This window comes from Schistosoma haematobium, chromosome 4 (genome assembly GCF_000699445.3).
Source record: "Schistosoma haematobium chromosome 4, whole genome shotgun sequence".
Classification (NCBI taxonomy): domain Eukaryota; kingdom Metazoa; phylum Platyhelminthes; class Trematoda; order Strigeidida; family Schistosomatidae; genus Schistosoma; species Schistosoma haematobium.
Window position 1 is genome coordinate 13,275,269 of NC_067199.1, and position 24,519 is coordinate 13,299,787.

Here is a 24,519-nt window from a genome sequence, read left to right on the forward strand (position 1 = left end):
ATCACATATTTCTGATGGTAAATAACTAAGATTATTATTAGATAAATTTAATTTAGTTATTGTTAGTCCTAGAATAATGAAAAAATTCAATCATTAAATGAATGGATTAAGTTAGATCAACAAAGGAATGTTAAGTATTAACTAGCAAAGTTTATCATCGACTCCAGTAAACCATCTTAAATGAAATAGATTAAACAATGATGAAAGGGTCATTATGATGAGTAGTCGTATTCATATAAATCATTCTATTAAGTCTAATTGTCAGATGGTTGAATATTGATGACTAAAGTGCGAGGACTGAACTGGAATTTCACTTCAACTCAGAACTATTCATTCTTCAGTAACGATTACTTCAAGTGCAAGTAATCAGAGGGATTTAGAGTGTGTTTTGTTTTTGTGAACAAGATACTTTCACACTTTTAACCTGAATCATCCAAATTTTTCTTCTGAAATAAATTCGTGATATAGTGCAGACATAATTGAATATCATCGGCATGTACTGTATTATCATTAAAATAAGCATTTATAATAGTTGGATTCACCAATCGATCTAAGTCAGATCATCATTGAAAGCATGGAAGCACGGGATAACCATTTCGCTTTAATAGAGGACTCTTCAGCAGTGCGAATCCATGATCCCATACTCGGGACTCGAACCCAAGACCTGGCGTCTCGTACGCGAACGCTTAGCCTCTAGACCACTGAGTTGGCATCCAACAGTGTTAATGTTTGATTTCAATTGATACACGATCTAGCGCAACACTTCATTCATTGTCTGAGGTCGATAACTATCTCACACCTGACACGGATTGAACCCCACTGGCTTAAGTCCATTCGTGAATTCAACTGGTAAAAAATATTAAAATCTTCACAAATCGCCTTACTAAAATAGGCATGTTAATACTTTCAAGTCAGCTTTTATCTTAATAATTTTTTCCCATAGAAAATAAATTCAATTATCATGTTTGGACTTAAAAATACTCTGATTTTTATTATTTGTTTATTTATTTTACTATTTGAACACATAAATATTGGTATATAAAGGCATGGAATACATATGCACCACACAAGTCACTTGATTTGCGTGTGGGTTCTGATACTGTCTGGGTGCCCGAACCAAAGCTCGTGGTGTTCTTAGAGGGTCACACCCTCAACCTTCGACCTAATGGTCTGATCCACAAGGCAGTGAAGCAACGTGAGGAGATGTAGTCCCATGGTAGCTGGTGACCAACAATTGATTCATACGCCATTTGTTCCCCCAGGATCCCAGAGCCCATGTGCACCATTGGTTTGGAATCGATGTTTTCCAACTCCCTAGGTGAATTCTCCATATTCACCAACCGGGTTAAATCGGTGATAGTTCGCTTTTTGTTCTCTGAATTTCGTAAAGAACACCGTTGGTGCGAGAAGGCAATGAGTAGGACTTCTGTGTCAGTGGCTGTATTCTCGTGACCATGTGAGAGCATTTTTAGAGTAAGAGTTGACTCTCCTCACTCTCGGCCGTACCAGGGCATTTGGGGGCATGATTTGCATTATTTACTTTATATTAATAAAAGTGATTCTAGCATAACGTGTTAGTTTTGAGTTGTAAATGTTGTAATTACTTTGTTCATATCATTTATGATAACTTCAAAATTTCTATCTATCTATCTGTCTATCTATTTATCTACTCATCTATTCATAATAGCTAATTCAATGTGTACATGTTTATTATGAGTGAAAGTTTTTCATTTTTTTTAAACCAAATCGATTGCTCAGGTTTATTTCAGGATAAAGCGGCAGATTAGTTAAAATATACAAGATATACGCGCTTCGAAAACACTTTTATTTAAAACTGTCACAAAGTTATTATTTTTACCCAGTTAAATGTCTTGTTCATTTTTTATAGTATATTAATACAAATATTAAAGTGAAAAATAACAACAGTGAATAAGCAATATTGTGTTGTTTTTAAAGTATTTAAATTTCATTCATATCGAAATAAAAGATTTCCGTTTGAAGAAGTAATATCAAGAGTTACATTGAGAAGGTGAAGAAAATTTGTAGCTCAGGTAGATGATTTCGATGTAGTTATGTTTTGTGAAATGGATGGTTTGGTCGTAGAGCTTTCATCGTTTTTCTGAACGACATCATCGGCACAAACTTCTATACAAGCTGTGAGTCACGGATGAAGAAATTCGAACACTTCATTTCTACTTAAAGTTTGTAAAGATTATGTCGTCTAGAAGAACGATGAAAGCTCGCTGACCAAAACATCTAGCTTAGAAAACAAAACTCGAATAAAATCGTATTACATATTAAATCATTCATTAAGAAAATTATCAGGTCAACAGTATTTTTTGCATCATAGAAGATACTATAATTTAATTACACTCAGTATAACTTTCATAAATTATTTTGATAGGCATAAACATAGTAAACAGTCATTACTGATTACTAACGAAAAAGATCAAAGTAAGATTATCATCAAGTAAACTGATAAAGCTGAAAAGTAGCTTTCAAATTTATTTATTAACTACTTCACATGGTTTTGAAACCGCTTAAATCACTTGATTAGATTACATGGTTATTGACTTGTAAAAAGTATTATTTTTTCATTACCCACTTATGGTTCGTATGTGTTACGAAATTCAGTGTAGTTCATTTGTAACGAGTTAAACAAGTGCTAAGTAATCACATTTCTAGACAGTTAGGATCAACGTAAAAATAGTTCTATTGAAAATGAACTTAATCCGTTATTTTTCCTATAAAGGCATAATGAATGGTAACTACAATAGTATGTGGAATATTATTTAGCTAATCACTGTCAGCTAACAACTAAAATGATCGAAATGTTAGTATGCTAAAATCGGGTTCTTATGCTTATGATAAAAATTTTTAAAGTGTTTAGATATGTTGACTAAACATTGTTCTCTTGCCAGTTTCATCAGAACTAACACAAGTATAACAAAATGTAATTGTCTAGAGTTCAATCTTATATGTAAATCATGAATGTGTATCGCTAAACAATCTCTTAGTATTCATTGGTCTTTCAAAAGATATTGATCCGTGACGAAAGTTATCACCAAGTCAATATCATCTAATAATTGTATCATTTTATTAATATTTTAGAGAATATTTAAGTGTATTATATAAACTATCATTTTAGTTGCATAGCAACAGATACTAACTAAAAATCATACCGTTTTATTAGGAGAATAGTTTTCTATAAACATATATAGGTGGTTTGAATTTATGCAGGTATAAAATTCTTATTTTAATGAAACAATACAAAATTTGTCTGGTTATATAAATATATCTATATATAATTGAGCTCTTATTTTGATAATATTAGTCAAGCATAAAATCTATGCTTCTTTTTGATTAAAGATACCTATACTATAATTATTTGTTAGATAATTCATTTTATGTAACAACTTTAAATAAGAAAGTATTATCCTATTGTATTGAACACTTCTTTATTTCAATATAAGATAAGAGATGAGAAAAAGGCATAGAATAATTTTTAAGCTTTCACATATAAGCTTTATTATCTTAGATTGTATTAGATGGATGATAATTGGATACAATAAAAATTGATTAGTCAACTGGAAAGATAATTTTCTGATTAAATTTATATGAATATAAGTTGATTGAATTATCAGTTCATTCCTGTTACAATGGTAAAGATCATGAGTCAGTTGAAGCAAGACAACTAAAGAAAATCTGGAAGCACAGTGGAGTTCAACCAGGTCTGTTATGAGATAGTAACTCACTCATGACAATGGTGGATGTGCCGTTCGATTTCGTGGATTAATTAAAGTTAAACATTAACACCGTTGGATACTGGCCGGCTCAGTGGTTTAGTGTTTAAGTGCTCGCGCGCGAAACCAGTAGGTCCTGGGTTCGGATCTCGTAGGGGCCAATGTCGTGGATGCGTACTGCTGAGGAGTCCCACAATAGGACTAAACGGCCGTCCAGTGCTTTTAGGTTTTCCATGATGGTCTAGCTTCAAATGACTCATGATCTTAACCATTGAAATTACTAAAATATCCACAAAACCCATCTCATTTCTATTAGTTGATCTACTGTAAAATAGATATACAATTTATAAATGACACAGTTATTGTTAACACATAATTAAACTGAGTGATTTATTCAACTATGCAGACCAGGAAGGAGATTGTAATATGAAATACGAAATCATTTACTTAAGCTGTACATTCGTATATATATAGTTATATATGGCAAATACATGTCTATAAGAGGATAAAAAAGATTGCATCACAAAAATGGGTTCAACACTAAATAACAAATGAGGTTACGTACTAACCAAGGCGTAAGGAAAAAAATAATTTTTGGGTCAGCTAATAGGTTCAATTGACAAATATGAAGAAGTGACTGAATAATAATCAAGAAAACTTGTATTAGGTAATAAGAACAACTGATTAGAGTTGAAAATTGCAAAATAACAAACTTTAGAAAATTCAATAATAATCAAATAAAGCTACCGAAGAACATGCAAAAAAAAAACAACTAAAAACATACCCATTAAGGGAATTAGGGCTAAGGAAAGATGAGAGGTTGGACAAATCGTTTCTACACGCAAAGTTCATGCTTGAGTTCATGGAATAAATCAAAAGTTTGTAGATTTGTTAAAAAACATTAGTTGCTTTAGGGTGACTTATATAAATTGTATCTACGCAAAAAGCTGTTTGTCAATTTTAAAATCTTGAAAACGACCAAGTTTATTTCATCCTTCTATGGTATAAAGGGTGGAACGTTTTCTTTTTTTTTACCAATACTAAAAATCCTAATCTTGAAGTGTTTACAATTAGATAAACTATGATTGTTATATATTTTTTCTGAAGATTTCTAGATAGTTATAGAAATAAACTATCAAAACCATGAATGTTGCAAATCGGTTAATCAATCAGCACACAAACGAGTTCATTTCAATGTCTGATTGTTTTACTTATTAACAATCTTATATTGTGAATTTTATAAATCCATTGGGAAATTATGATTTCTGAAAAGAATAAACAAGAATATTTGACTATTTAAGATGTTTTATTATTATTATAAATGAGTAATTGAAATTTTTAAGATTTCAAAACAGTAAATGATTATTAGAGTACCAATTCATGCTTATTTAATTTGTGAAAATTTATATTTTTGAAATAAACTGAATGATCAAAGTTTAAATAATTCCGATATTTTGTCCAACAAATTTGTCCAGACTTCATCAGGATAATAATCAGAATGATCAAACAATATGTTAAGTTTTTGGTAGAGTTTTGTTCTCTGAGTTGAATGGTTTGGTCATGGAGCTTTCATCGTTCTTCTGAACGACATGATCAGCACAAACTTCACATAGAAGTGAAGCGTTCGAATTTCTCCATATGTGGTTCATAGCATGTCCTGTAGACCACGATGTTGATTGGTTCTAGTTGATCTTAAAATTGTCATTGTTTACTTTTTTGTTTTGGTTGGATCTCCCTTTGGTTTGGTATTTGTACCTATATTTGTGTATAATTTTCCTGATTGATTGATAGATTGGATTGATTTCAATATGTTTGTTGATTGCTGATTGACCTGAGTGCCAAGCTTTTAAAAATTCTCTGGCGTTTTTGGAATTTCGTCTGTCCAAGATTTCCACATTTTTCCAATCAAATGAGTGTCCGCAGTTGATGTCATTCAGAAGAACGATGAAAGCTCCAGAGAACAAAACTCCATCAAAACCATCCACCTGAGCTACAATCTTCTCCACCATCTCAATATATTAAGTGCTTATTCAATCATATTCAGAAGTTGACTTTAGTAGGTAAGGTAATATGAGTTGGTTATGAATCATATGAAAAGTTCACGGTGTATAGATAAATGAATGATGATTGTGTGTGTATGTGCATGTGTAAGTTTGAGTTGTTAATTAAGTGTTAATCTGTTTTTATTAGAAATAAAACTATGAGTGTATATTGGAAATGATTTTGGTGTGTCAGTGTGGATGTAAAATGAGAATCATCAAATACATAAATATAATGCTAAAATATCCTAATGAATTTCTGTCAGAATAACGATGCATGTTAAAAAAAGGTTGGATAGAGATAGGGTCCAACTGCTTATTAATGAACATTTTTATTTTTTTAATAGTACTGAGTATGTTTTACTGCAATTTTTGGAAGATTTAAGTCACAGATCTTCCGGTATTTTTGAGTTGTAGTTAATTCAACAATTATAATGCGAAACTTTAATCTGAATTCTATTGATATGTGGTGCATGCTACGTATGTCAACAGACTTAAGTACTTTTTAACACTAAACGGAAGTGAAAATCCTGGCAGCAGAAGGTCAAGAAGATCAGTTACAAGTGAATAAAAGGTAAAAAGAAAAAGGAATCGTAGATTGGTAGAATCATTCCGAATGTGAAGGACAGGTGATGAAAATTTGCAAATGAAGCATTTAATGTATGGTTCTCATATTTTACAAAGATATTCTGTGACTTCGTATTAAAATACAATTAGTCGTATTCACCTGTGTTCTCGTCCGCTTCAGATATACCTAATCTTTATAGCTGAAATAAGGCTAACTTGTATAAGTCTATAAACGCATTATGTAATTATCATGAAATGCAATTATACATTGTGAAAATTCCCATTTCGTCATTTGGTAAATAAAGAAGGAACGAATTGAGCGAAGAAATTTATTTTCAATTAGTTTTTCATCATGGCTCTACACTAATATATATATAATTTACAATAATGATATAATACTCATCGAGTGGATACGTTACGTAATAATTACACAATGACATTTAAATTAACATTGAGTAATTGGAAGAAAGAGGATTATTAATATTCAAAGTAATCAAGAAGTTGCTACGTTGCGTAATATAAGAAACAAAGAAGGAACAGAATTTTAACGGATGGTCAACAGGATAGTAGTCACGTAAAAATCAAGAGATGAATGTTGAGAAGTTATAAAGTTCAAAAGCAACAGAAACAAAATTACAAAAATTTAAAAAAAAGAAGTGGAAGAATTACGAAAAATATTTCTTATGACGGAAATTTTATACTGAAGGCCAGGGCAGAGAAAGTGGTTGTACAAATCTCTTTTGAATGCAAATGTCAGGTTTGTGAACATGGATTGCGATGGCTTCCTCAATGTGCAAAAGGCGCACTCGTAAACCATGTGGTAGATTTGATGGAATATTGTAGATAACCTTAAAAGCTTTATTCAGTTCGACCTGATGACCATCCGTTAAAATTCTGTTCCTTCTTTGTTTCTTATATTACGCAACGTAGCAACTTTTTGATTACTTTGAATATTAATAATCCTCTTTCTTCCAATTACTCAATGTTAATTTAAATGTCATTATGTAATTACTACGTAACGTATCCACTCGATGAGTATTATATCATTATTGTGAATTATATATATATATTAGTGTAGAGCCATGGTGAAAAACTAATTGAAAAGAAATTTCTTCGCTCAATTATACATTGCTTTATTGAGAGCATGAAGTACTACTACTAACAGAAGACTTAGATTTGTAGTCATATGAATGTGCTTACTTTAAATCTAACTTCTTGGGTATTATAAGACTGGGAAAAATTTGTTTCTAGCATTGAAAATCAATCAATTTGCATGAACACAATGACTAGTAAAAAAAAATTAAAGTTTTATCGGTCAAGACCTTTTAAAAATCGAATAAAACATTGTCATTTTTAAAAGATGTTCAACTAATCAGATTTCCCGTAGTTCAATGACTAATTTTCTTCCTTTTTTTAATGAGACTATTCAACCATTTCATTTCATTAAATGAGTTTTACTTAGTTTATACTAAATAGCAAAAAAAACAAGGAATAAGTTGCAACAACAACAAAACATAAAGGTAACAACATTGAATAACATAGAAACCGGTACAACACACACACACACAAATTTAAACAACCAATCAACCATTTACTAATTATAACATTACAACACATCTATTCACTTACTCTACTTAAATGATTAGTTATTTTATAACTCAAGCGTAAACTGATCAAAATCAAGTGCAAGAAAAAACTAAACAAACAAACAACAAAACATCCCTCCTCCCCCCCAAAAAGTAACATAGAGACTTTGACATGATTATTTAACTCAATTATATTAATAATCTTGTTTCTATTAAGTATTTCAATTATAAGTTATTTATCATTTCGATATAGTAAAACAAATAATCTGAACTAAATAGTAGTTTATTGTAAAATAATCCTACAGTGATACTCATTTCTTATTCATTTCATTCGATTGTTTGTTTGTTTATTGTTTTACAAATTAAATAATTTAATTAATATAATAATTACGAAATATGTTAATTGATTGGAAAAAAAAAGATTGATTAATTGAAATCATTCACAAAATTCAATATTGGTTATTGTTGTTGTTGTTGTTCCTATTGTTTATTTGAATGAAAATGTATAAGGAGGGCAATATGAAAAGTTACATATATTTATAGTTTTTGTTTAAATAACGGTTTTAATGTTTAGAAAATAATTATAAAAAAAATAATAATAATAAACAAAGATGTTTCTGATTATTACCTGTTATATCCCGATAAGAATAATGAATGGCCACTGGTGGAATCTATTTATGGAGTAATACTACACGTATATTTTCTTATCGTATAGTTGTTATATGACTAAACTATTCATATTCATATTCCTCGTATTGAAAGCTTTATTTTGACCCGTAGACTATTATTTACGATTTATCGTTCTTGAGTTATGCCCAGTCTATTCATTACAGTCTCCCACATTCACAGCGACATTTGGCTAAATCTTGTATAAATGTTATTTCCTAGTTTATGGTACGATGTGGTCTGTTTGGTTTGTGTATAGCGGTATGTTTGAAATACATGATTCATATTGCAGAGGCTGAGACTGGTGTTCTGGACTTAACTGGCTGGGCTAGGCAGGAAGAAGGACCGATAAGGATTCTAGATTGCTCTTACGTGTTTTATGCCTCATTGGTCTGATTGATAAATCACTGTTCTCTAATTGAAGGTATCGTTACGTTATACATTGATAGCGGCACAAACCCATAAGGTATAACATTAACAACGAAGGTAGAAATGTATAGTTTAAGTTGACCTATAATGTCGGTTACTATGTTTAGTCCATATACCTTATTTTAGCTTCTGGATGGGCCAGTTTATCTATTTTTCTTGAGTAATGTTTTGACTTTTTTAATTGTTCTCTTATCAACCCTGACTGCCTTTATATTAGTGTTTGTGTGCACACTTCTTATCCTATTCATCACATGTCTGTAACGTATTTTTGTGTGATTATAAATATCGATTAACAGTTGATTAAATGGAGTTGGCTCACATGCCATCTCCATTGTGCGTCATTTTGCTTCCCGTACTTCTCTTCGCTTCATTCCTTGATTGCCTGTTCAAATCAATAAATGAATGAAACATAGATATTCAAAATCCATTCTCGTAATCGACTTATTTAATTCCGTTCTTCACTAACGTGGATTAATTCGATAAAGAAATACGAGAATAGTCAGCATATATATTTCGACAGCGAGCATTCATAAGATCTAATTGGAGCCAGATCTCGGGCCATTAAAAACCTTTTGAATTATTCACACTGTTAGTTTCTTGTAAAATAATGGATTAAGCATTTATTTTGAATAATAGCTTATGCGTGGCAACTAAATATAAGTTTATACTTGTATATAATTAATATACTCAAAAAAAATATTTCAGTATTCTGTTTCATAATGTAGTTAACAGTGTCTCCAAGGTAATAATCAAAGTGACATTGTTTTATCCTATAAACTAACCTTAGTTAAAGATTATTTAGAAAACAGGAGGTATTGAACGTCTACTTTTTGTATTACGAAGTTCCTCATTAGTAAGGATCAGGAATGAAACTTTGAACTGTAAGGTATCATGATTAGTCCTTAACCTTCAGATTATTCAGCTGGTATGCAGTAATTTAGTTTTTCAATTTTAATCATTTGAATATATTATGGAACCATGATCTATTACGATTGATGACACTTCGAAATTTTGCGAATAACATGTAGACTTACAGATGAAGTTTTGTAACTGCCATGTACATGTTATTTCAGTTTGTTAGGATAAATAACTGTATGTACTTTTAATAATCATCATTAAAAACGGTTTTCAGCCAGTGTAATAATTTAGATTATTTAATCTTTAGTTGATTACAACGATAGTATAGTTAGGAGTCAAAATGCTGTATTTAAGTGTATTAAACTCTTAGTGTTGTTCTGTTACACGTCAAGTACAAGTGATTTCGGAAATTGATTTTTTTCCTGATAGAAATCAGTTAGGGAACCCAATGAAAACAATGGGGTACTTATATTACATTTATTAGATACGCTATATTCACTTTCATTTGTTAAAGAAAACAAGTGAACATTTTAGGCTGTTTAGAATTAATGATCAATGAGGAGATACTATGAAATATGTTTGTTTCTAAGATTTTGGTTTGTTTTTCTTCAATATCTATGTATGTTTGTTTATATTTTGTTTTTTGATTTAAATGAAACAACAAATAGTATCAAAATTATTCATTTAATTGAATATGCAAGTAACACAATTAAGTTTCTGAAAAATTTCCTCAAAAATGGTGTAATCTATAAAATTATTGACTCGAACATACTGACTTTTTATGGGTTTATGCTTTAAAGTGTCTTTCTGTGGAAGAATATGAAGTAGTTTAAAAACCAAGTTATAAATCGTGTTAAAATTAGAAATAACATAGTTTCGAAAAAACATTAACTGAAGTTTTTTGTTACCTATTAAACATTTAAAGTAAATTAGAATAGGGGAATTTGTGGAGATTGTGGTAATTGTAATAGTTGGATTCATTAGTCGATCTGCCACCACCATTGAGGACCTAGATGCACTGGACGACCATTTTGTCCCAGTATGGGATTCCTCGACTGTGCGCGAGACCGAAGGTCAGGGGTTCGAGTCCTGCATATGGAATCGTGTATGCGCACTGCTGAGGAGTCCCATAGTGAGACGAAACATTTGTCCAATGCTTTTAGGTTTTCATTGGTGGTCTAGCTTAGATCGACTCATGAATTCAACAACTACAATTACTTTAAGTAAATGTCTGCAGTAACAAAATACAAAAAATTAACTTACGATGAAAGATTATTGACGGGACAGTAGTAAAACCTTGACCAGAAAAATCGGCAATTTGATTTGATTGAGCAGACTCGTCCTCCTCATCATCATCGTCGGAGCTAGTTGATTCTGTTTCATCACTATTATCACCGTTACTAGTATCACCACGACTGCTAGATGAACTTGTGCTGTCACTTTCAGTAAAACTTATAGTAACTGTATTACTACTAGTGGTGCGTAGTTCACTTTCATTTAAACTGCTGCTTTGATTTGATCTTGAATGATCTAAATCATGTAGACATTTTTTATCTAAATGTGAATAATTTAACTAACCACTTAACATTTCATTTATTACGTTTGTTTCTTTCATTTCCCCTTTCACATTATCAACAGTGTTTTCGAGTATATCTTCTTTATTGTTATTATTACTCATCTGGCTTATATTTGACTAATATACAATTATTTGTTTATCGATTGTAACTTCGATGTTAAGAATATTCATTTTGAGATGTTATAATTTAAATGGACGCCATAATATATATATATATACTATTAAAACAAATGATAAGAAGGATGGTTTTAATACGAAAATATTACTTATAATCTATTTGATGACCTTGTTGATTTGTTAATTATAAGTAGGTTCCAAATCTAGATAATATGGATATATTGTTTAAATTCACCTTAAGATGACATTAAATAACCTTTAGATTGTATCATTGGTCAATCATAATTGAATATGTATTACTGTTTACCCTCTTCTAATGAGTTCAATTTCAATTTTAAAGTTTGTGGAAAGATTTCAAACAAAACATAACAGTCATTAAAATCCTTAAACTTCATATTGATAGTCTAAAATGTGATAGAATCTTGTATTGTTTGTATGTAATGAGAACATATAACTTTGAACATATTTTATATTAGGAAATATAAAGAACAGATGGAAATTTTCTCGATTTTCTGTATTCATGAGAATGGTAATATTATATACACGGTAAAAAAAAACGAAGAAGGGTATACAACTAGCTTCATATAAGAATGGTAATATTAACATTTGAATAAGTTAAGCAAGAACTATTATTATACATTGTTGATATAAAGCTTACGTGTAATGAATTCTATATGAAATGAGAGAAAAGAAAAACAACCACGTAGAATAAAGTTTGATAAGATTGAATATAAGGGAAATCTAAGGGAAACATTCCTTATAGAAATATGTTTTTCTAAAGAAAAAGAAAACAGCTGATTGTATAATATATGTGAAAATTATATTTGAAATAATCTCAGCGATTGAAATTTAAATAATTCCAACGTTTCATCCAGCTAACATGTCTGGGCTTCTTAAGGGTACTAATCAAAGAAGTCCAGACAAGTTAACTGAGATTATTTCAAATATAATTTTCACATATAATTACTTACTTATTCTCGACGCTCAATTTCTGTCAAACAGTGGAATCAATAACAATGATTATACATACTGAGAAATAACTGTTAAGTATTTCCTGTTCTTTTGTGATTTATAGTTAATTTCAGCTATCGATAAAGATTTCATTTGATAGATATTAATGTTAGACCAATATATTGATACACATTTGATAGAATCTTCTTATTGTTATTTGAAGAAACCTCTTTTAGAAAAAGTAGTGATCAGTATAGGGTTAGGAAGACTGTTCAGTATTTGATAGGAATCATGAAACAATTGATGTTACGCCACCATCGTGAAGGAATTCTCAGAGTTCTAGTGAGAAGCCGTGACTAGTGGAGCTAATCCATGTTAGGTAGAGACAGGTATCTACCTTAGACAATCGAAGATGATTGTGAATTTCTGTGAATTGGTTGAAGTTAGACATTAACACTGTTGTAAGGCGGCCCATTAGTCTAAGGGTTAAGCGTTTGCAAAACAGACTGAAGGTCCTGGCTTCGAATCGTGAGAGTGGGATCGTAGATGAGCACTGCAGAGGAGTCCAACACTAGAACGAGACGGCCATTCGGTGCTTCCAGGCTTTTAATGGTAGTCTAACACAAATCGATTCATGATCTAATAAACAAATAAATTCTACAAGTTCATTTAACGTACTAGTTTTAAGCATGAATTTTAAATAATTTCAAATTAACTTATTTATGATAAAGTGGATTATGATTATTTGACTTCAAGGACAATCTTTAATTGCGATCAGAGTCATTATATATATACTTCATTTGAAAAATATCCATCACTTGTCTTAAACTTCACTGGTCCCTGATTTTCATACCAATCACTCTCTGTTCTCGTGTTCTTTGTTGTTCACAACCTTCTATCACCAGGTATTCCACTTTCAATTGGTGATACATACTACTTATATCTGACGACGTCGGTAGCACACACCGCAAAATATTTTGATAATAAAATGTATCTAATGTTTAGAATTAAAACAAATTTCCATAAAACCACTATATACTGTCAAATTCGAAGGGGTATGAAGTCTTAAAAAGATATATATGTATATACTCTTCTGTTCAGCAAAAGTTAAATTTACCATCCTTACAGTTCCATTGAAGTAATTGCTTTTCGTATAAATTATTTGTAATGAGTAAGGAATATGTTAGTTGATAGTAAGTTGTACATATGTAACAGTTTTGACAAACGATTTTTAAGACGGTAATAATTTCTGAATATATGTAACATTTATGATTAACCATAATATTGAGAACAATATTTCTTTACAAGACATTGTACATAAATCCTATTTCCAAAAAGATGTGTTCAATTGTTTTCAAAACAGCTAAAATGAACATATAAGTTGATCAGAGATAAAATTTATCAGACTGTAATGATAAGTATCCAGGGCCTTGGAACCTTTCTTAAGATGACAAAATGGGAAAGTTTCAGGAGGATTTAATAAAGTGAATTAAGGCAATATCGAGGCAGTCCGCACAAGATACACATATGCCAATAAGAGATTGGTCAATTGCAGTTCTAAACATCAAGCAAACAATATCAGTTGAATTTAAACTTTACCCTATTGCACAACCAAGTGGCTATCAGGACTGAGTATCCAAGTGGATAACACGATGGCGTTTGAAGCGAACTGTACCGGGTGTGAGTCCCGATGTGAACATCAACTCTGAGATGCAAGTACATCCAGCTTATATGTCCCAAATAGGACGAAATGCATGTCCTGGATTCCACTCCTAACCAATAACCATCTATGGATTTGATAACGGTTTGAAATCTGGCTTCTACATTAGTGAATAAATAAACTCAAAATTGTCTTTTCAAAGTTATATATTAAGGAAGATTTAAAATTTTTACATTTCATTTTGTTATTTTTAGTATAGTGTTTGTGCTTTCATATTATGTTATACTTCGTGGACTGAAACTAAAAAAGAAGTCCAGAAAGTAATTAATGTCCTATATTTCAAGCTATTTGACGTATCAAGATCGTTCAGAAAATGACTCTGTTGCAACGAAGGAATATATTTCTATATTGTGTCTTCAGAATCATTTAATTCTAGGAGGATGTAATATCCTCAACATTCTGTTCTTGAGCTACAAAGACTCTCCATCATATTTCCACTCGAAAACATTTATATGGCTAGAAATATTAAATAAAATTTTGAATGATTTTTACCATTATGAAAATGATAGCTGCATTGAAGTAGTATTCAAATGAAGCTTTTGAGTGCCGATATTATGTCAATCTAATTGCATTTATTCACATGATTTCTCGAGACTAATTTAATTAATGAACAGATTTGTTGATATGTTGAAAAGCCGGCATACAACAAATGAACTGTAAGGTGATAAGCACAGCTAATAGAACAACTGTCGAACATTCAAAACATTGTACATATATGATCTTACATGTGTTCTTATCCGGAAACTCTTTATATTGTGGTTAGTACGATATATTTTAAACTCTGGTTCACTATTATCATACACAGAAAGAGAGAAAGAGATAAATGTCAAATTTCTTATTCTGATCTTAAGTGGGTTTAGGATTGCACCTCACGAAAGAGATCCGAACTGAAATTAAATCACTTTTGAGTGCTTTCTGACTTTTAGTGGCTTACAAGCAATGCTTTATTTAAGTCTTTTAATAAATATGACCAGGCCATTCAATAACAACTAATTTTTACTTCTAAAAACTATTTTCAAGTTAAAATAATCTTAGTCAACAACATAGAGTGGTAATAAAACTAGTTAAGAATATTATTAAGTTACAAAACAATATTTATCATTTGAAATAAACTACTTACATACTTACTTACGCCTGTTACTCCTAGTGGAGAAGCATAGGCCGCCCACCAGCATTCGCCATCCAACCCTGTCCTGGATAATCCTTTCCAGCCCCTTCCAGTTGTTATTCATTCTTTTCATACCTGCTTCTATTTCCTAACGTAATGCGTTCTTTGGCATTCCTATTTTCTGCTTCCCTTCAGAATTCCAAGTTAGGGCTTGCCTAATGATGCCATTTGGAGATTTCCGTATAGTATTTTCTATCCATTTCCATCCTCTTTTCCTAATGTCTTCCTCAGCTGGAAGCTGGTTTGTTCTATCCCAGAGAAGGCTGTTGCTGATGGTATCCGGCTAATGGATGTTGAATATCTTGCGTAGACAGCTATTCATAAATACTTGTATCTTCTTGATGATGGTTGTAGTAGTTTTCCGAATTTCAGCTCCGTACAGTAGAACTGCCTTGACATTCGTATTAAAGATTCTGACTTTGATATTGGTTGACGGACAGTCGATTTGAGTTCCATATGTTCTTCAATTGTAAACTACGTTTTTTTAAAAAACAATTTAAAGTCTCCGTAACTATTTAAAAATGTTACAGATGAATGAAACAGAATACAAATTAATGTTAACACTTGTGATGTACTGACAGATAATATGTAAATAAAAGAATAGCTAGTTTTTTATCTGAGATTAGTTGGACTGTTTCAAATAATTTTGTTATAAATTTTTATGTACTTTTCACTTGTTAATTACTCTTGTGTAGTTGATGAGATGATTTAAATCTTGCAAAATCGTTTTCATTTCCTAGTGCTTACAGTAACTTAATATACTTTAATGAAGCTTCATATAAGCTAATATATGAAACAAACATAGAGAATGTGCCAATCATTGACAAAGATGTAATGTAAATTCGGTGAGAGTTTTAGATGAAATACAACTGTCCCATCATTATGTTTCTATAGTAACATGTAGTATAGAATGATATAACGTTACAAAACCAGATGTTTATAAAATTCTTTGTTATTCAACATCAGTATTACTATGTAACTGTTGTCTCGACAAAGAGAAATTCATTAGAATATTTCCATATTTTCTCTCAACCATTCACTTTTATATCAATCCATTTAATATTGATCAAAAAGATTGTTCTATCTGAACTAATGGGTTTGTATTAACTTTTCAATGAATTAAACAGTACATGCTACTTGTAAAAACTAAACTAGTTTTTTTCCGGTATTTGTTTTAATTTTAGAAAAGTAGTAGTTTATTAATACCTAGGAAGATTAAAAAATTTTCTGGTTAGCGTTTTTTAGCGAGTTACTTTTCTACGGGATGGGATCGCTAACCCCATGCCTAACCCTCCTCTTTTACCCGGGCTTGGGACCGGCAATAACTCTAGAAGTGCTATAGGCGGAGTTAACATTAAAAATAATAGACTCAAATATTCATTTTTAAATCCATAATGTAAATTGTGTTTTAATTACATTTTACTGTCCATATTTGTTGTGGAATAAGATTTTATAACTTGGAAAGTAGATCGATATTTAATGTATATTAATTCAATATAGTTAAGTCATTATTGTTCACAAGATGAAACTATTGATGTCAGCTCTTAAAATGAACATGGAATTCAAGTTAATCAAAAGGGAAACAATTACGTTTTACGATAAAATAATATTCTTATGACTGAAATATAATGTCAATCAATCGAATTAGATGAATGTAATACGTGTTAACATAATAGTTAAAATATTATTACCCGAAATGTTACTTATTTGTTAAGATAGAAATCTTCCTGGGTATGTGTTGACTCATATAACCTCTTTTTAGTTCATTTCATATTTGTCGTCATTTATATTTGATGAAACGTGTTTGTAGAACTGTCGGTTAAAGCTCCATATAACATATAACTTTACTAAATAAAATGGAAATACTTGTTTAATTTCGTGTATACACGCATTAACTGGAATTAATAAAAAAGTCACATCTATTTTTGTGGAAAGATTTATATTCTCCATGGAACTAAACATCTATCATTGAATAATCACGAGCTTAACTATGTTGTTCACATTGAAAATGAATTAAGTTTTCAGTAATTTCAATAGTTGAGATCATGAGTCAGTTGAAGTTAGACCACCATGAAAACCTGGAAGCACTGGTCGGCCGTATCATCCTATTGTGGGACTCCTCAGCAGTGAGCACCCACAAGACCGCCTCGCGATATTCGAACCCAGGACCTAATGGTTTCGCGCGCGAGCACTTAACCACCAGACCACTGGGACGGCCGGCATCAAGCGGTTTTAATGTCTAACTTCAACCAATCCACGAAATCGAGCGACACATCCATCATTGTCCTTAGTGAGTTACTATCTCACAACAGACCTGGTTGAACTTCACTGGTCACTGCTTTCCACTAGAACTTCAGGATATACCTCTTGAAGTCATTCACTAGTGAGCATATGTTGATTCATATATAAAGGGGTTTTGTGATTATTGTAGTAATTTCAACAGTTGAGATCGTGAGTCTAGTGCTCTAGTTGGTTAAGCGCTCACTCACGAGACTGATAGGTTATGGGTTTGAATCCTGCGATTTGGGATCGTGGATGCGCAGTGCTGAGGAGTCCCATAAGAAGACGAAAAGGCCGTCCAGTGCTTCCAGGTTTTCCATGGTGGTCTAGCTTCAATGGACTCATGATCTCAACTATTGAAATTACTATAATACCCATTCAATTTAGCAACAAATGAAAATCATTTCAAAAGTTACAAACCAGAACAGTTCTCGATATTCATTTTATACTTTCAAAGAAAATACGATGTATCTTATTGCAAATGGAATAATTTATTTTTATTATTAAAACTTGTTAACATTTGAAAAAAAAATTGATTGAGAAATCAAGTTAAGTAATAAAACATACTTCCATCACTTAGTTATGTTTTATAAATCATTCTATATCAACATTGTTATTGGAAACTGATTGTATTTCATTTGGATTTACTGAATTTTTCTATATTTTTTTCAAATGAATATTCGTTATGTTTAAAGTATTGCATTACTTTTAGATGGTGAAGAAGATTTATAGCTCAGGTGGATGTTTTTGATGGAGTCTTGTTCTCTAAGCTGTATGGTTTAGTCGTGGAGCTTTCATTGTTCTTCTGAACGATATCATCAGCACAAACTTCAAGTAGAAGTGGAATGTTCGAATTTTTCCACATATAGTTCACAGATTGTCCTGTAAACCTCGATACAACCTAGATACAACCAAAACAAAAAAGTAAACAATGACAAATTTAAGGTCAACAAAAAACAATCAACATTGAGGTGTACAGGACAAGCTGGGAACCACATGTGAAGAAATTCGTACACTCCACTCCTACTTGAAGTTTGTGCTGATTATGTCTTTCAGAAGAACAATGAAAGCTCCACGACTAAACAATACAGCTCAGAGAACAAAACTCCACCAAACAAAATTGTATTACTTTGAATGAATAACACTCGAGGCGTATTTTTTTTTCTTTTTTTTGAAGTATACACACATATTTTCATTATTTAGTTTGTGTTCAATTCACTTTAGCCGCTATTTTTTATTGTCCTTGAAAATGTTCAATATTTAATTGCTTATTTTATCAAATATGTAAAACATACTTAAGTAGTATGCTTATTTTTTGTATTTTCTTCATTAACTATTAGGTGATGAATAAGCGGTTTCTTTCTAACCGTATTGTGCTTGTTTTGAATTTTTTCTTGATTTTATATTCAATGTTATATGAATGATAATTTAGTGTTTCTTTTTTCATTTTCCACTAAAACATCTTAATTTTATAGAACTATTTTCAGTACGATTGATATTAACTAAAGAAGTAATACGAATCTTAACACCAGTCGAAGTGTTCAAACATAGTTTAAGATTACTCGAGGATGAGTTACCACAGTCTTTAGCGTTCATAATAGAAGAGATAGTTTTTAGTCTAATGAATGGTGGAACAATATGAAAACATTGTAAGATACTCATATTTCAAAATGGGACCAATGATTATAAACAGAGAAAAATGTCGGCTAGCAATGGAATCCAGAACTTGCATTTCGTCTTATTTGGGACTCGCCAGATGGATGTACCCGCATCTCTGGGTTAATGTTAATTCCGGGACTTGAACCTAGTATAATTCTCTTCAAACGTCATCGTGTTATCTACTTAGATGCTGAATCCAGATAGTCATTAACTTGTGCAATGGGGTGAAATTTTAATTAAATTTGTAACAGTTGTTGGAATCTTCACATAGATATTTAGGACTGTAATTAATCAGTCTCTTATTGGTATGTGTATATCTTGTGCGGATTGCATCGATATAGCCTCAATTCACCAGCAGTATAAGCAGAGATGGATAGTGGCTAGCAACGGAATCCAGTAGAATCCATCTTTAATATAATGTTTGTGGTTTGAGGCTATATCGAGGTGATACACACAAGATCCACATATACCAGCAAGAGACTGATTAATTACAGTTTTAAACATCAGTGGGAAGTTTCAAACAACCAATATAAAAGGATCAATGTTTATTATAATTGCACAATTGTTATAGACCTATGACTGTTATTAAATTATGTTTGCTAATGTAATTATAAAAATTGTTCATCATTCCGATAAACTGATAAACGATTTAGTGATGAATTTAACAATTTTTTCTGATCTTTTCCTCATTTCGTTTGTATTAATAATTATATCAAAAAATGTATTATTGTGTGACGGTCTGTTTGTTATTACAGTCACATCATATGATAAGATTTTCTGGCTTATAATACCAACGTTCCATTTGGAAATTATTGATTTAACGATGATTTTATTAATTAGAATAATATTGCTTTGTTTATAGTCGGTAAAACCTTTCTTCTCATGTGTTCTTTGTGAACTTTCATAAGGTATGCCGAAAAAAAACTTATTAATTCATAGAATTAAGTTCTAATTAATTCACTTGAGGATTCGTCTCCTATCACAATACAAGCAGCACATGATTGAATTTACAAAAATAATGAATAGTGATTGAGGCAAAACTACTTTGTACATTAAAATCGATTAGCCAGCTATATTAGTCAAATTTGGAAACGTCTTATAAATTGGAAATTTAATTGTCCAAAATTAAAACCATTAAGAACTATGCTATTCCCTATAGAATTGTAAATTTCATAACAATAGATTTGCATATATTTAGTGTTACATGCAAACAACCCTCCATTGCTCAGGCATAGGACTGGCAGATTTAAATAAATGTAATCCGATGGTATGTTGACTTGATCACTATGTAAAAGCTATTAAATGTGTGTTATATCGGTATAGCCTGCTATTGATGACTTAAAACGAGGAACAATTCCAATTCCAAATATGTGAAGTAAGAATAGAAAGACTGGTACAACTGAAGATTTATTCATCCCAAAAACATGACGACCCTAATCCGCACAAGCATTTGATTATTTATCAGTAAAATGGTTACGCATATGAAATTTTGACAAAACTACATGTTGCCTATCATGCTGAACACAGCCCATTTTAATCTGATACAAAGAATATCATACCTTAAATATTCATTACACTGAAATAAATCAATGCTGTACTGAATGATCATCATATTGAATGAAAAACTGAAGTAACATTGAGTTAAAAAGGTAATTTTGCCTTTTCATTCCGTCATTTCATTATGAAAAAGAAACTACCTACTGTACAGAAGTTAATAGTTTTATTAAACTATAAAATTCTGAAATTAATGGAATTTATAGAATTTTATTACATCAAGTAATAAATCAACTAAAGGTCACAGAAACTAAAGGACTAAACCAGTGTCATTGTTAAAACAAAGTGACATTAGTTTCTTTTTAGAATTTCGGAAGATATAGGATCTACTTCATGAAACAAACATCTTCCCCTAAAGAGTATTGATTTGTGTAGCTTAACTATTTAATCTAAATTGTAGGCTGATAAATTCAAGATAAAAAAATAGTAATCATTATAAACTTTTTTGCGAATCAATAAATGACCATTAATTTGTCTATTTATGCGAATACTTTTAAGGAAACTAAACATTCTTTAGAAAACAAAACTATGAAAACGGCCAACAGTGAACTAAATCAAACTCTAAAAATGTCGAAAATATTCCATCCAATCATCGTTTGGAAGAACATTCTGGATTCTTGATATGTAGGTTCTCTATTGAACAAATGTTACAAACCACTGCATGTGGATTAGATGACCGTAATGAGTATTTCCTTTTTGATAAAATGATAAATACAGGAGTGTTTTGCACCCCATTTGACTGGTTGGAATAAGATTTATTTTTACTCATCTTCTGTCTTCTAATTTACGACTTGGATGGTTCAGATTGTACGTGATATAGCAAAAATTCAGGTTTTAGTCATAACACAAATAAAAAAGATTTAACGCCGTACAATTGCCAGTATTAAAGGATATATGACCTATGGCATCCTAATAAGCTCCCAAATACCCTGGTACGGCCAAAAGTAGAGAGAGTCAGCCCTCCCTCTCAAAATGCTCTCATGTGGCCACGAGTATACAGCCACTGCGACGGAAGTCTCACTCACTGCCTTCTCGCACCACAAGTGTTGTTTACGAAATTGAGAGGACGAAAAGCAAATGTCCGGCGCTTTAACTGGGTTGGTCAACACGGAGAGTTCACCCAGAGGAGTTGGAAAACCCTGATTTCAAACCAATATTGCATATGGGCTCCTGTATCCTGAAGGAACAAATGGCATATGAACCAACTGTTGGTCACCAACTATCGTGGGACGTCATCTCCTCACGTTGCTCCACTGCCTAGTGGATCAGACCTTCAGGTCGAAAGCTCGGTGTATGGCCCCCTAAGAAGACTGCCTGCTTCGGTTTAGGCACTCGGACTGTATCCCAACCCTCATACAAATTCAATGATTTGTATAGCGCATATCTATTTGGTGCCTTTTTGTACCAATATATATGTGTTTAAATAAATAAATCCTAATATACTATATGAATATTTTCAGTAAAACTAATATAGTTTGTACTTCCAGTATATAATTTATAAGTATTCTAATTTTAGAAATATCATAATGCTTCTATGCATTTCAATATTTTAAAGAAATACCTACTATTCTCAATTATATATTTATTTAAAATGAATAGTTAAATTTTGTTTTATACTGCAATGCTACGTATTGTCCAATAAAACATCGAAAATCTTAAATTTCCAATATTTTCACAAATTATATTTTTTGACAAAATTGAAATCTCACAGATTGAAATCATGAGTCAATTGAAGCTAGACCACCATGGAAAGCCTGGAAGCACTGGACCGCCATTTCGTCCTAGTATGGGACTCCTCAGCATTGCGCATCCACGATCCCGCATCCCGCGATATTCTAACCCAGGACCTACCAGTCTCGCTCCAGGCGCTTAACCAACTAGACCACTGAGCCGGCCAGCATCCAATGGTACTAATGTCTGACTTCAACCAATCCACGAAGTTGCGCCATCGTACACCATTGTCTTCACTGAGTTGATATCTTACAACAGACCTGGTTGAATTCCACTGGTAACGGCTTCTCACTAGAACGTGGATGCGCACTGTTGAGCAGTCCTATACTAGAACGAAACGGCCGTCCAGTGCTTCCAGGTTTTCCATAGTGGTCTAGCTTCAATTGACTCATGATTTCAATCTATGAAATTTCTAAAATCTCCACAAACTCCTTCTAAAAATTGAAATCTTCAATCGTTTATTTTATTAAATTTAAATGTTCAATTGTTTTGTTACTTTTATTTACAATCCTTATTTAAATAAATAATTAAATAAATAAAAACTATCTTAGTTGGCCAGCTCATCATAAAACAAAAGTTGTTTACATAATTAAAAAAAAACAGTTAAATTTATTTATTTTTATTTTCATATTACATTAAAATTCTTATTTGTTTTTGGGTTTAGTTTTGTATAAGTGAAATCACTTATTTATTCGTTCATTTAATATTTTCAAAAAACAGGTAAACATAAGACACAAGTAACAAGAAAGTGTGTTGTTGTGAAAGAATTTCAGAAGAGAAAGAAAAAAGAAACAAATGATGTTCACTATTCAAAATGGTTTATCAAGTTCCTTTAAAAAAAAAGAAATGAATAACGATCGGAAGAATATATGTGAAATCATTATTGATTAATCTGGACAATAAAAGAGAAAAACAAACAAACAAACCATCATTTAATTTTTTAAATCCTTAAGAATCATATGTGTATCATATGGATCATGTTGAGAGGATGTAAGATACAATTGCATTTTATAATTATTATATACGATGTGTACAGTTAAGATAAAGGTAATCAATAATAATCGGTAACTTTCGTTTCATTAAAACAAAAACAGACAAAAAAACTATAATTGATTAAACACAATCACAATAAAAATATTGATTTGTAATGTGTAAAGAAATAAGATTGAAGTTGTTGCTATATGGTAAATAAATTCAATTCTAAGTGAATTGTTTATTTTACTTTTTCTCTTTTTTTTAAAAAAAAAGGGGGCGTAGTTCATCATGTAATAATGTTTATTTTTTTGTTTTGTTGATTTATTTACTCTGTAAATGTAAGTTTACAATCAATTAAATGAAAGTAAAAAATAATGATAATAATCAATAATTTGTAATGATAAGAGATTTAATAACAATTAACTAAACTATAATTTTATTTCAAAATTGTTCATATATAATCTCCATCATAGTATTGATAACGTTGATGAAGATAATGATAATGATAATAGTGAAGATCATGAAGATAATGATGATTGATTGATTGATTTAACCTATAAAATAAAAAGAAGAACTAATTATTAAACAAAATTCGTAAAAAGAACAATAACAAATGGTCTGAGGTGAAGAATAGATTTAAAAATGAAAACAATAGAGAACAATTCAATCAATTTGAACAAATACTATGTATTTATGTTAACAGTTGAATAAAATAGTTTGTTTATGCTGTCATTATGATGATTCATTTATCTAGTAACTGATTTCACTTGGAGAACTATTAAAAATTAAGGAACATTGAATATCTGTTTCATCTTTTGTATAGACACATTTGTAGTACACATAGTTTTCTCCTTCAGGCATCACAGCCTTTAAATTCTGAACTAGCAAGAAAAGTTTTAT

At 31.0% G+C, this 24,519-nt stretch overlaps 2 protein-coding genes across 2 annotated transcripts in view; both read right to left on the reverse strand.

The window, feature by feature from the left end:
* Window positions 1-7,609: 7,609 nt before the first annotated feature.
* Window positions 7,610-11,566, reverse strand: MS3_00007442 (uncharacterized protein; the record flags this gene model as incomplete). Its single annotated transcript, XM_012944507.1, has 3 exons — window positions 7,610-7,635; window positions 11,152-11,442; window positions 11,467-11,566. 3 exons carry the CDS (start codon window positions 11,564-11,566, stop codon window positions 7,610-7,612), a joined length of 417 nt encoding a protein of 138 aa, XP_012799961.1.
* An 11,720-nt stretch (window positions 11,567-23,286) lies between these two features.
* Window positions 23,287-24,519, reverse strand: part of TIAL1 (Nucleolysin TIAR) — a 97,431-nt gene continuing 96,198 nt past the window's right edge. Inside the window, exon 11 of the mRNA XM_051215720.1 lies at window positions 23,287-24,173. Coding sequence (XP_051066251.1) covers window positions 24,169-24,173 — 5 coding nt within the window. The 3' untranslated portion in view covers window positions 23,287-24,168. The remainder of the gene's footprint in view (window positions 24,174-24,519) is intronic.